At 38.1% G+C, this 14357-nt stretch overlaps 1 protein-coding gene across 10 annotated transcripts in view; it reads right to left on the reverse strand.

The window, feature by feature from the left end:
- DNAAF11 (dynein axonemal assembly factor 11) overlaps positions 1–14357 on the reverse strand; it is a 115673-nt gene that overhangs the window by 88833 nt on the left and 12483 nt on the right. For all 10 annotated transcript variants that reach the window (XR_011389344.1, XR_011389343.1, XM_051844036.2 and 7 more), the window contains one exon: positions 12073–12150. Coding sequence is in view for 5 of the 10 variants with exons in the window: in XM_051844036.2 (XP_051699996.1) it covers positions 12073–12150 (78 nt within the window). In the remaining 5 variants the exon portion in view is untranslated. The remainder of the gene's footprint in view (positions 1–12072; positions 12151–14357) is intronic.

Consider the following 14357-nt stretch of genomic DNA (forward strand, 5'->3'; position numbering starts at 1 on the left):
CTAACAGACATGACCAGAAAAGATCTTCACCACGATATTGTAATTAACCTCACCACAGTAAAACATAAAGATAAGAATCTAATGTGCATGGGAGAAATGCCAGATTACTTTCAGAGTATCTCCAATTGGAATCACAGCAGACTTCTCATCAGAAATCCTACAGGCTACGAGAGAATGGCTAGATATAGTCCAAGTCTTTTTCTTTCTTTCTTTCTTTCTTTCTTTCTTTCTTTCTTTCTTTCTTTCTTTCTTTCTTTCTTTCTTTTTTTTTTGACAGGAAGAGTGGACAGTGAGAGAGAGAGACAGAGAGAAAGGTCTTCCTTTGCCATTCTTTCACCCTCCAATGGCTGCCGCCGACGGCGCACCGCGCTGATCCAATGGCAGGAGCCAGGTACTTATCCTGGTCTCCCATGGGGTGTAGGGCCCAAGCATTTGGGCCATCCTCCACTGCACTCCCTGGCCACAGCAGAGAGCTGGCCTGGAAGAGGGGCAACCGGGACAGAATCCGGCACCCCGACTGGGACTAGAACCCAGTGTGCCGGTGCCGCGAGGCGGAGGATTAGCCTACTGAGCCGTGGCGCCGGCCAAGACTTATTTCTAAGGGTACAGTTTAAAAACTTGGCATGGGACCCCAAATTCCATTAAGCTGGGTGGTAAAAATGCCATCTTAAATGTTAAAGTGATCATATTAAGTGTTAAAGTGATCATATAGGTAAGATTAAGTGTTAAAGGGATCATATAAATAAGTTCAAGTGTCTGGCAATAATAATAGGCAGAATTAAAAGGAGAAAATATTCCAACATGGGAAGCAGTCCACACAGCAGAATAATAGAATGACAATTGCTTTAAATAGCACTCTGACCTCAGGCATTCTGGTCTGGCTGAAAAGCCCATGAAAACATTTCGGGCATGGAAAGCCAAGATACTGTGGCACAAAATGTTCTACATGAAGGACCTCTGTGAGTGAGACCCCAGTGAAAAGAAATGGTCATCTGGCCAGCGCCGTGGCTCAATAGGCTAATCCTCTGCCTGCGGCACCGGCACCCCGGGTTCTAGTCCCGGTCAGGGCGCCGGATTCTGTCCCAGTTGCCCTTCTTCCAGGCCAGCTCTCTGCTGTGGCCTGGGAGTGCAGTGGAAGATGGCCCAGGTCCTTGGGCCCTGCACCCCATGGGAGACAAGGAGAAACACCTGGCTCCTGCCTTCAGATCAGCGCAGTGCACTGGCCGCAGCACACTGGCCTGTCAAAAAAAAAAAAAAAAAAAAAGAAAGAAAAAGAAAAAGAAAAAGAAATGGTCATCAAAGAAGGAGGTACTTTTCTCTGGAGGCGAGAACTTCCACTTTGCTATGGCCTTGTCTAAATACTAACAAGACTGTGGATTTAAAAGGCTTCCATAGCTTTGGCAGCTTGTGTCAAGAGCCTTGGGTGATCACTGATGTCATACATAAGAGTGCTAATTGTTAAACTAACAACAGGAGTCACTGTGCATTTACTTTTCATGAAGGACCTCTGTCCTTAATGTGTTGTATTATGAAAATTAGCTCTAAAACTTGTTCTCAAATAGTTTGTGTGTGTGTGTATGTGCAAGTTGTTGAAATCTCTACTTAGTATAGAGTTGGTCTTCTGTGTATAAAGTTAATTGAAAATGAATCTTAATGGAGAATGGGACTGGGAATGGGATAGGGAGGAGGAGGAGAGGTGGGAGTAGGAATGGGAGGGAAGGTATTGTGGGAATAATCACTATATTCCTAAAGTTGTACTTATGAAATTTGTACTCCTTAAGTAAAAGTTTTCTTTGGGAAAGAAAAAAAAATAAAGAAAAACAGAATACAGTTTAAAAAGTACAAAACATCAGTTAGAATTCAATTAAAACAATCTATAGGGGAGATCAAAGAAAACTAAATGAGGAAGCTATTGGAATAGATGATAGAGAGATAGATAGATAGATAGACAGACAGATTGAAAGAAGGGAGAAAAGAGGGAAGGGAAGTAATGAAAGGAGAAAGGACGGAAGTGTGGGAAAGAAAAATTGACAATCAAGATTTCTATATCTAGGAAAATTATTCTTGAAAACTTAAAAGAGGAACTAAGACATTTCTAGGTAAACAACAATTGAAAACATGTCACTAGCATATGTACCTACAAGAAATATAAAAGGGCATCCTTCAGACTGAAATGAAAGACGCTGGATAGGGGCTGGTGCTGTGGCGTAGTGGGTAAAGCCACTGCCTGCAGTGCTGGCATCCCACATGAGCACTGATTCGAGTCTCGGCTGCTCCACTTCTGATCAAGCTCTTTGCTATGGCCTGAGAAAGCAGTGGAAGATGGCCCAAGTCCTTGGGCCCCTGCACCCATGAGGGAGACCCGGAAGAAGCTCCTGGCTCCTGGCTTCAGATCAACACAGCTCCAGCTGTTGTGGCCATCTGGGGAGTGAACCATCACATGGAAGACCTCTCTCTCTCTCTCTTACTCTCTCTCTCTCTCTCCCTGCCTCTCCTTCTTTCTCTGTGTAACTCTGACTTACAAATAAATAAATAATTTGTAAAAAAAAAAAGACACTGGAGAGTAACTCAAATTTCTATGAAAAAATAAAAACCATCAGCAAAGCTAATATAAATGCAACAGAAATATATTTTTGTTTGTACCTAGTTTTTCTGCTAACTTATTTAAATGATGACTTCAGGAAGAAATAATTATAAATCTATGTTGATGGGCACATAATGTATAAATACACAATTTGTGAAAATAAGAGTATAAGTGGGAGAAGAGAACAAAACAATATAGGGGCAAAGTTTTACATATTACTGAGATAAAATCTGAATTAATTTGAACTAATTTTTATAAGTTAACTTATTGATTGTAATTTTCATGGCGACCTTTTAAAAAACAACAATATTATATACTGACAGAAACAAAAGGTATTAAAGTGCTACAAAAGAAAATGTGATACAAAAATAAAAATAGTACTACAGAAACACAGGGACAAAATATATGGGCAAAAATAGCAGACATAATTTCTTCCTTGTCACTCATCACATTAAATGTAAATGTAATAAACTCTCCAATTAAAAATCAGAGAATGACCAAATAGACAAAAAAATAAAAACATGACTCATCTACATGTTGCTTAAAAGGGACATAATTTTGATTCAAAGACACAAACAGAAAGTTAAAAAAATGGAAAAGGTTTCACTAAGCAAATAGTAAGCAACAAGAACATAAAGGACTGATGTGGCTATACTAGTATCAGACAAAATATACTTTACTAAAGATAACAAAGGATGCTTTGTAATGATAAGGAGATCAGTTCATCAAGCAGTTAAAACAATTTTAAAAGATAAGCATCTAACAGCAGAGTCCTCAAACACAGCAGCAAAGGGAGAATTGGACAATACAACATCAATAGAGATTTCAATACCCTGTTCTCAACAATAGACAGAACAACTAGGCGGAACATCAGCAATGAAACAGAAGAGAACAACACTAAAATAAATCTATATTTAATAGACAACTTTAAAGCATTCTACCCAAGAATAGGAGAAAACACATTCTTCTCAATTGTGCATGGAACACCCTCTACAACAGACCAAATATTAGGCCATAAAGAAAGTCTCAATAAACTTGCTATTGTTGATATCACAGAAAGAACGTTCTGTAAACCCAAAGGAATGAAACTGGAAATCAGTAAGAAAAAAAATTTAATTCACAAATATGTGGAAATTAAACGACACTCCCATATAAGAAATGGACCAAAGATGAAATCACAAGATAAATTAGAAAATTCTTTGAGACAAATTAAGTCAAAAACACAACATTCCAAGTCTTAATAGATGTAAGGAAAGTAGTATTCATAGGCAGTTCATACCTGTGCATATCTACACACACACAAAATCTCAAATAAGTAACCCAACTTTTCACGTTATGGTAAAAAACAGAGCAAACAACACAAAGCAAAGAGAAAGAAAGATTTAATAAAAACTAGAATAGAAAAAAAAAACAAAATGAAAACTTGGTTCTTTGAAATGATCAGCAAAATTAGCAAACTTAGCTACATTAACCAAGACAAGACTCAAATTTACTAAACAGGAATGAAAGAGAAGACATCACTAATTTATTTTACTGTCTTATAAATTTTTAAAATTTTATATAAGGAATACCAACTTCATGCATTTCATATATACAAATTGGGGAACATGGTGATTCTTCCCATCCTACCTCTCTCCTGCCCATACCCCACCCTTCTTCCTCCTTTCTCTCCCATTCCCATTCTTATGTTTTACAAAGATCTATTTTCAATTAACTTTATACTCACAAGATTAGCCCTACACTAAATAGAGAATTCAACAAATAGTATGAAGAAAAAAGTATAACAAACAAACCAGCAAAAAACATTGTTCCTTAACAGGCAAAGACAAGGGCTGTTCAAAAATATCACATCATAAAGTATCAGTTTCACTCCTATAGATTATCTTTTAGGTACTCTATTAGTTTCCACAGATAAGAGAGAATATATGGTATTTGTCTTTTTGGAACTGGTTTATTTCACTAAGTATAATGGTTTCCAGTTGCATCCATTTTGTTGTAAATGACAGGGTTTCATTTTTTTTACCACTGTGTAGTATTGCATTGTGTATATATACCATCATTTCTTTATCCAGTCTTCATCTGATGGACATCTGGGGTGATTCCATATCTTAAGTATTGTAAATTGAGCTGCAATCAACATGGGAGTGCCGATAACTCTTTCATATGCTGATTTTATTTCCTTTGGGTAAATTCCCAGAAGTAGATGGCTGGTCATACAGTAGGTCTACATTCAGCTTTCTAAGGTATCTTCATATTGTATACCACAGTGGGTGCACCAGTTTACATTCTCACCAACAGTGGATTTAGGGTACCCTTTTCCCCACATCCTCACCAGGATTTGTGGTTTGTTGATTTCTGTATGAGAGTCATTATTTAAAAAAAAAAAAGAATTATTTATTTATTTGAAAGGCAGAGTTACAGAGTAGCAGAGGCAGAGGCAGAGAGAGATCTTCCATCTGCTGGTTCACTCACCAAATGGCCACAATGGCTGGAGCAAGGCCAATTCAAAGCCAGGAGCCAGGAGCTTCTTCCTAAGGTTTCTCCTAGGTCTTAGCTTTCCTAGGTCATAGCAGAGAGCTGGATCAGAAGTGGGGCAACCAGGACTCAGAACAGCTCCCATATGGGATCCAGGCACTGCAGACAGTGGCTTTACTTACTACACCACAGTGCAAAAGTGGGGTGTTAATGTCCCCCATTACTACTGTATTGCAGTCTATGTCTCCCTTTAGATCTATTAACATTTCTTTTAAAAAGCCAAGTGCCCTGTAATAGGGTATGTATATGTTTATTACAGTCACATCTTCCTGTTGAATTCATCCCTGAATCACTGCATAGTCCCTTCTCTGTCTCTTTTAAAATAGTTTTTGTGTTAAAGCCTATTTTGTCTGTTATTAGGATAGCTACACCTGCCCTTTTTTGCTTTCTGTTAGCATGGACTACCTTTTTCTATCCTTTCACTTTCAGTCCACATGTATCTTTTTAATGAGATGTGTATTTTGTGGGTAGCAAATTGATAGTCTTGTTTTTCAATCCATTCAACCAGTCTGTATCTTTTAACTGAAGAGTTGAGGCCATTTATGTTCAGGATTACTATTTATAAGTAACAATTTGGCCCTGCCATTTTTCCATAAATATTCCTATTGTTTACTTTGGTTTTCTTTGGTACTTTTACTGGGGGATTTTCTGCCTTCACATTGTCATGATGGTGACTATCTTTCTGTGTTTCTGTGTGTAGCACAACCTTAAGCATCTTTCATAAGGCTGGACAAGTGGTGACAAATTCTTTCAATTTATGTTTGCTATGGAAGCTCTTCATTTCATCCTCATTCATAAATGAGAGCTCTCCAGGATACAGTGTTCTGGGTTGACAATTTTCTTTTTCTCTTAATACCAGGACTATGTCTCATCATTCTCTCCTAGCCTGCAGGGTCTTTGATGAAAAGTCAGCTGTGAGTCCAACTGGAGATCCTCTGTAAGTAATCTGGCATTTCTTTCATGCACATTTTAGAATCTTTTATGTTTTACTATGGAAAGTTTGACTAGAATGTGCCATGGTGAAGATCTTTTCTGGTTATGTCTGTTAGGAGTTCTATGTGCTTCCTGTACTAGGATGTCCCTTTCTTTTTCCGAATTAGGGTAGGTTTCCATAAATATATCACTAAAAAGGCCTTATAGTACATTCTCTTTCCATGCCTTTAGGAATTCCTAAGACCATGTGTTGTATCTTTTGATAGTATCCCATATATCTCCAACACTGTTTTAAGTTTTCTAATTTTCTAATTTCTTTTTTTTTTTTTTTGGTCTGACTGAATAATTTCCATAAATTTGTCTTCTAGCTCAAATATACTTTCTTCTGCCACGCCAAGTCTTTTGTTAAGGCTTTTCACAACATTTTCATTTGATATATTGAATTTTTCATTTCTAATATTTCCTTTTCTCTTTAAAATCTCAATTTCATGGGAAAAATTTTCATTCATATCATGGGTGGTTTTATTTAGCCTGTAGATTTGCTTCTGGTTGGTTTGAGTAAACATGATTAACTTTTTGAATTCCATTTCTGGCATTTCCTCAATCTCTTCATGTTCACATTCTGATATTGAAATGTTGTGTTCTTTTGGGGGTGGTCATGGCATCTTCTTATTCTTGTTTCTTGAATTTCTGCATTTATTTTTAGACATTTGTGGAGTTAATTGTGTTTTTTCCTCTAATGGCTTTTATGTTTGAGCTACACCTCTGTGGTTTAGTGCAGTATCTGCACCTTCAGTGAGTACCAAGAGGTGTCCAAGTTGGGCCTGGTAGCTGTCCTCTGATTAACAGAAGGGAGGGGAATGGTCACCTCTGCTGGTGTGATACCCCCTCACCTCCTCTCCTCCAAGCTGAGCAATAACCAGGTGTTAACCCCCAGTGTATTCAATACTAATCTGCACAACTGTACGAACTGCACAACTGATCTGTGCAGTTCTAACTGTGAGCAGGGCTCCCTCTGCAATGAGCTGCTCTAGGTAACCAAGGAGCTCCGAGAGTGTGCACCCAGTGACTGCCCAGAAATACAGCTACAACCTGCCCCCTCTCACACAGTCACAGTGTTTTCACAGTCTCAGTGCCCAAGTCTCCAATGGTCAAGGAGTGCAAGAGGGCCCACTCCACCCTGCAAGACTGTCCCATCCAGAGAGACTGAGGGATTCCCAGAGCTGCTGCCCATGTGTGTTCTGCCCTAATGGATCAAGCCTGATCCAAAGTCAGTGGGGAATGTGGGTCTTTCCCTCTGTTAAAATCCCTGGACACATGCATGCAAAATACCCCCTGGCCAGGCCACAGCCCCATTTGTTTCACAATTGTGCTGGGCGCATGCAAGAGTCCCCACAGGTGGCACTTCCTTTCCGTTTTGATGGCTCCCCCTCCCCACCTGTTGCCCAGTAGATGCAGCTGACAAGGTGGAGAGCATCCCCACCAACTGCACTCAAACTGCCTTGGTTGCCTCTGCCATCTGTGTGGAGACTGTTCCCGCTAGTTGCTGGGTGCACACATGAAAGATGGAGCAGCTGCTACCTGCTTATGTCCTAAAATAGTGCCAGCCCTCCCAAAGCTGGCCTCAGGTCACTGGGTGGGTGTGTGGGAGGGGATGGGGGTGTGAGACAGGGAGAGACAGACACGCCACTTTTTCTCCCCTCTGGGTGAGGGTTCTGGGTCCTGTCAGGGTTCTGGGCTGGGCTCGAAGACAAGACAGTCCACTAGACTCTCCTTCCAGCTGTATCAACAGTGGTGCCAGCCCTTGCAGGCTGACCTCATGGTGCTTTTTCTAGATCCAAGCAGCTGAGCCCTTTGTTGTGTTTGTGCTCTTTGCTGCACATCTGCACCTTCTACAGAGGTCAGAGCGTGTCCCCAGCTTTCACAGGACCTCCCACTGCAGTTTGCTGCAGCTGTACCCTGAGAGTGCACTTTCTCCACTTCTTTCCTACTAATTTAGCCCAGCCTAGATCAGACCGCCCCAGTGCTACTCCACCATCTTGGAAAAAAAGAGCCATCACTACTGACATTATAAAAATGAGAAGGACTATAAAGAAATATTAAGAACAAACGCATACCAACAAATGAGATTACCTAGGTGAAACAGATGACTTTCTTGAGATACATAAATTACCAAAGCTGACTAAAAAAACAAAAAATCCAAATAGTCTTAAAACAAGTAAAGAGATTAAATTAGTGATTTAAAAATTTCCATAAAGATATGTGAATACCGGAGACTTCGAATAGCTAAAGCAATCTTATATAACAAAAACAAAGCTGGAGGCATCACAATACCAGATTTCAAGACATACTACAAGGCAGTTATAAGCAAAACAGCCTGGTACTGGTACAAAAACAGAAGGACAGACCAATGGTACAGAATAGAAATGCCAAAAATCAATCCAAACATCTACATCCAACTTATATATGACCAAGGAGCTAAAACCTTCCTTGAAGCAAGGACAGTATCTTCAACAAATGCTGCTGGGAAAACTGGATTTCCACATGCAGAAGTATGAAGAAGGACCCCTACCTTACACCTTACACAAAAGCCATTCAAAATGGATTAAAGATCTAAATCTATGACCTGATACCTTCAAATTATTAGATAACATTAGGGAAACCCTGAAAGACATTGGTACAGGCAAAGAATTCTTGGAAAATACCCAAGAGGCACAGGCAATCAAAGCCAAAATTAACAAATGGGATTACATCAAAATGAGAAGCTTCTGTGCTGGAAAAGAACACTCAGGAAAGTGAAGAGGCAACCGACAGAATGGGAGAAATTATCTGCAAACCATGCAACTGATAAAGGATTAATAATCATAGCATAGAAAGAGATCAAGAAACTCCACAACAACAAAACAAACAACCTAGTTAAGAAATGGGCAAAGGACTTAAACAGGCATTTTTCAAGAGAGGAAATCCAATGGCCAACAGACACATGAAAAAAATGTTCAGGATCACTAGTAATCAGGGAAATGCAAATTAAAACCACAATGAGGTTTCACCTCACCCCAGTTAGAATGGCTTTCATATAGAAATCAACAAACAAAAAATACTGGTGAGGATGTGGAGACAAAGGTACCCTAATCTACTATTGGTGGGAATGTAAACTGGTAAAACCACTATGGAAGACAGTTTGGAGATACCTCAGAAATTTGAATATAGATCTACCATATAGCCCAGCCATCCCACTCCTGGGGATTTACCCAAGGGAATTGAAATCAGCAAATAAAAGAGCTGTCTGCACCTCCATGTTTATTGCAGCTCATTCACAATAGCTAAGACATGGAATAAACCTAAATGCCCATCAACAGAAGACTGGATAAAGAAATTATTGGATATGTACTCTATGGGATACTACACAGCAGTAAAAAAAAAATGAAATCTGGTCATTTGCAGCAAAATGGATGAATCTGGACGACGCCATACTTAATGAAGTAAGTCCCAAAGGGGCAATACTATATGTTCTCCCTAATCTGCAATTTCTAATAGAGCATCTAAAAGGTCATCTGTAGAAGTAAAATTGACATTTTGAGAAGGAATGACTTGAACAGCCCTTGTCTTGACTGTCAGGAACAGTTTTTTTTTTTTTTCCTTCTCTTCTTCCTACTATTTGTTGAAGTCTTTACTTAACATAGAGTTAATCATAAGTGTATAAAGTCAAAAAACTTTTCCATAAAGAAAAGTCCAGGACCAAATGGTTTCATGATGCATTCAATCAAGTGTTTATGGAAGAATTAATTCCCATCTCTTAAAAATTCTCAAAAAAAAAAATAGAAACACTCCTAGTTTATTCCAAGAATGATTGTGGTTCAAAATATACCATAAAATAAGTCAAAAGGAAAACCCACAAAATGAATGACTATACTTGCAAATCATATAATTAGGATTTATTATCTAGAGCATATAAAGAACTCTTACTATTCAACATAAAAAAGCAAAAAGAAACTAACCTAATTTTAAAATGGGCCCAAGTTTTGAATAAACATATTTCTACAGAAAAGGTATACCTAGAAAGCACACAAAAAAATTCAACATCTTTAGTCATTAAATAAATGCAAATCATGACCACAATGAGATACCACTTCACATCCTTTGGGATGGCTACAATAAAAACAAATAAACAAACAGATAATAACAAGAATGAGCAAGGCATGGAGAAGTTGGAGCCCTTATAAATTGCTGGTGTGATGCAAAATAAGTGCAAGTACTTTGGAAAACAGGTTTAGCAAACTTTCTTGTTTGTTTTTGATATCTTTTCAAGAAGTTAAACGCAGAGTTATCATATGACCTAGCAATTCCATTCTTAAGTATGAGTATATTCCAAATTAATTGAAGATATATGTCCACAAAAAAAGCACATGAATTTTCATAGCCATCTTATTCTTAATAGCCAAAAAAAATGGAAGCAATTGAAATGTCCATCAACTAATGAAAGGGTAAGCAAAACGTTGGTGTATGCATACAATGGAATATTGTTCAGCCATATAAAGAAATATTGATACATGCTACAGTGTGAAGGAACCTTGACAGAATTACACTAAATAAGTCAGAAAATACCACATATATTATGTGATTTCAATATCTAATAAATATTCAAAATGAAAAATGCTATGGAGACAGAAAACAGATTCAAGATTGCTAGGGCAAAGAGCAATGAAACTGAATGTTACTAGATACAGTGAATGTTACCAGATATGGGGAACTAAAAATATCTGAATTGGATAGTGATGATGGATGATGTACAACCTGTGAATATACTAAAAATCAATATACTCTATCTTTAAATAGTGAACTTTAGTTTGTGAATCATATTCCAATTTTAAAAACTAAATATTCCAAATATTTTAATTAAGAGACATTTTTAAAAAGAGAAAAGTATTTTGATTCTTTTTACATGAAATATTTGATATGGATCAGAGAGATTAATATAAAAATAAAATCATTAAAACTAAAACTTAATAAGAATATATTGACTTCAGAAACCACATAAAAAAAGATTGATAACTGGGTATATTAAAATGTAAGACTTCTGCATGGTTCCAGTATCACAACTGAAATAAAATGAAAGCAGTAGATCAAGAGAAAATATTTCTAACATATAAGATAAAGGATTAATATTTGGAATTTATAAGCACATTAAAAATAAAGACAAATCAATATAAAGGTGGCTAAGCGCTATGAAATATCTTCTAATTCACATAAGAATAAATATAAATATTCATGTCACATCTGAAAGTTTATATGGAAGCTCAGTAACAAGAGATCTGTATATTAAAATAATTATTAGATAACAATGTCTTCCTATATTAAAAATATATTTCAAAGTATTTGTGAAATTGTCTATCAGTGAGTACTCACATGGACTAGGGCAAGTATAAACTGATACAATCTTTTTGGAGAAGGATTTGGCAGTACATTTCAAAACATGCAATTTTAAAAACAGGAATTCTACTTCTAATTAAAAACCTTGCAAAAAAAAAAACTGCACATGTACACAAAGTGAAATGTGAAATATGCTTACACAACCATGCTTATTATAGCAAAATGCTAGAATCCACCCAAATGTTCCTCTGCAGACAAATGGCTAGATAAATCACTCTGCAATCGTTTTGTTATACAGCACCCCGCCCCCTTTCCTGAATATCAAAAAGAGCAAGGTGATTTCAGGGAATAAATTAATTTACCAAATAGTATTATAGTATAATTCCATCTACAGAAAGCAAAATAAAACCAAACCACCTCCTATACATCTAGGTGTTAACCCTGGCCAGTTCTGGGAAGGGAACTAGGTCAAGAGGTGAAGACTGGACTTTCATTTGTAAATGTATTGTCTTAATTTTTATAAGAATTAGTAAATTTAAGGTTTATGTAAAATATTAATTTTAAAGTGTGCATCTTGTTTATGAAGTGCTACTTAAATCTAATTTTAAATTTCAATTTTCATTCATAACTAGAGAAAATAAAATTCTTACCTTCCAAATTTTCAATTTTTTCAATATTGTTTAAAGCCAAATTCAAATATTCAAGTTTCTTGAGCTTGCTAACATTTTCTGAAATATACAAATAATGTAATTAATTCACCTTCAAGATAAAATAAATTTCCACCTCATCCATGGTGGAAATGATAAAGAAAATTTAAGGGGTGTTGTTCTGGTTATCAAAACCCTGTTGCACCTGTATGTCAGACACTGCCATTGCCTATGCAACACCCAATTCCTCCTTTGTCCTTCAGATGGAATCCAGGTTTGACCATGGTCTTTATCCATCCCCAATCCAATGGCTTAGGCGTAACCAAGCTTGGCCAATGCATAGCAATTCAGTATCTCTTGCTGGTGACAGCTCACGCATATGGTCCAGGACAAGGTACGCACACCAAGTACTCTCAGTCAGCTAAAAGAGCAGGCTCTATATTCATGCTTGGGAATTTCCTTTCTCCTACTGGATGTTAATAAGAAAGGAATTACTCTCCCTCCAGGTACTCACACCAATCACAAGGGAACTAGCTGTAGGACAAAGCCCACATTACGCCTGGTAGAATGATAGAGAGAAGTAATCAACCAACCCTGGCGTATGCCCAACTTCCACTCTTACAGATGGGTAAGACGATAGAATTCCTCCCTATTAAGCCACATGAAGTGGAGTTTCTTTTACTTGAAACTGAAGCCAACCCAAAATAGGATTATTAGTTTTAATAAGCATGAAATCCCACACAGGCAAAACACTGAGTATGAACAAATCAAGGCATCATTTTAGAACAGCTAATAACATGTAACAAAATGGCTGATAGCTAACTATATGCCACAGAGCATTTTGAACATTTTGCATATATTATCTTACTTAATCTGTATAAAAACCCCATAGGGGTAAGTTGTGTTTGTTTTACAAATGAGAACGCCAAGGTACAGAGAACGAATCCATTGGCCAAGGTTGAGTTATACAGCCGGGAAATTTGACTCCACATCTGGATGCTCCATCATTACGTATCGTAACAGTTCTTAGCAGAAAACTCTGCTAAGGAGTGTGCATTTGAAGTAGCCTCACTTAAAAGCAATGGTTCCTCCGCCATTTCTCAGTTATTATAATGAAGAGCAGACCCCAAGATCACCACCATTTTGACCACAAATCGTCCACATGAAATTTACGAAGCATCATACGCTTACAAATTGACTTGAGAGCAGTAGCTTTCCTCTCAGAGAGCCAGTTTACTCACTCTTTTTAAAATAAGAAGTTTAAAATAAAGTACAAGTGTCTCACGGCAATTACCCTAAGCATCACGAATGTTTACAAAAGGCTCTCTGGCAACATCATGACAGTTATAAAATTTGGAGGTTTCTGTGTGCCAGGAATTATGATAGCCAGAGTCTCATCTGCATCCTGAAGAAAAACACTTAAGATTACCACTGTTAATACTGCAGCCCACAATAGAATACCTGTTCAAAATAGAATTCCCCTACCCTCTCATTGTTATGCATATCAGGACTTCAGAAAGTTCATGGAAAAATGCTTATTATGAAAAAACTATTCCAGGGGCTGGCGCTGTAGCGCAGTGGATTAACGCCCTGGCCTGAACCACCGGCATCCCATATAGGCGCTGGTTCTAGTCCTGGCTGCTCCTCTTCTGATCCAGCTCTCTGCTATGGCCTGGGAAAGCAGTGGAAGATGGCCCAAGTCCTTGGGCCACTGCACCTCATGGGAGACCAAGAAGCTCCTAGCTCCTGGCTTCAGATTGGCACAGCTCCAGCCATTGCAGCCAACTGGGGAGTGAACCATCAGATGGAAGAACTCTCTCTCTCTCTCTCTCTCTCTGTGTAACACTGACTTTCAAATAAGTAAATAAAATCTTTAAAAAGAAAAAACTATTCCTGGATTTAAAAAAAAAAAAAAAAAACCTGCACCAAAACGAACTTCCCTTTTTATTCCATTTTTCCACAAACTTATTTATTTATTTATTTATTTGGAAGCCAGAATCAGAAAGAGAGAGAGATCTTGCATCTGTTGGTTCACTCCCCAAATGGCCTCAATGGCCAGGACTGTGCCAGGCTGAAGCCAGGATCCTGGAGCTTCTTTTGGGTCTCCCACATGGCTGCAGGGGCCCAAGCACTTGGGGCGTCCTCCACTGCTTTCCCAGGCACATTAGCCGGGAGCTGGACTGGAAGTGAAGCCGCTGGGACTTGAACCAGCGCCCATATGGGATGCAGGAATTGCGTGCAGTGGCTTTACCCACTAGGCCACAATGCTGGCCCCTGATGCAAACCTT

Source organism: Oryctolagus cuniculus, chromosome 6 (assembly GCF_964237555.1).
Source record: "Oryctolagus cuniculus chromosome 6, mOryCun1.1, whole genome shotgun sequence".
Taxonomy (NCBI): domain Eukaryota; kingdom Metazoa; phylum Chordata; class Mammalia; order Lagomorpha; family Leporidae; genus Oryctolagus; species Oryctolagus cuniculus.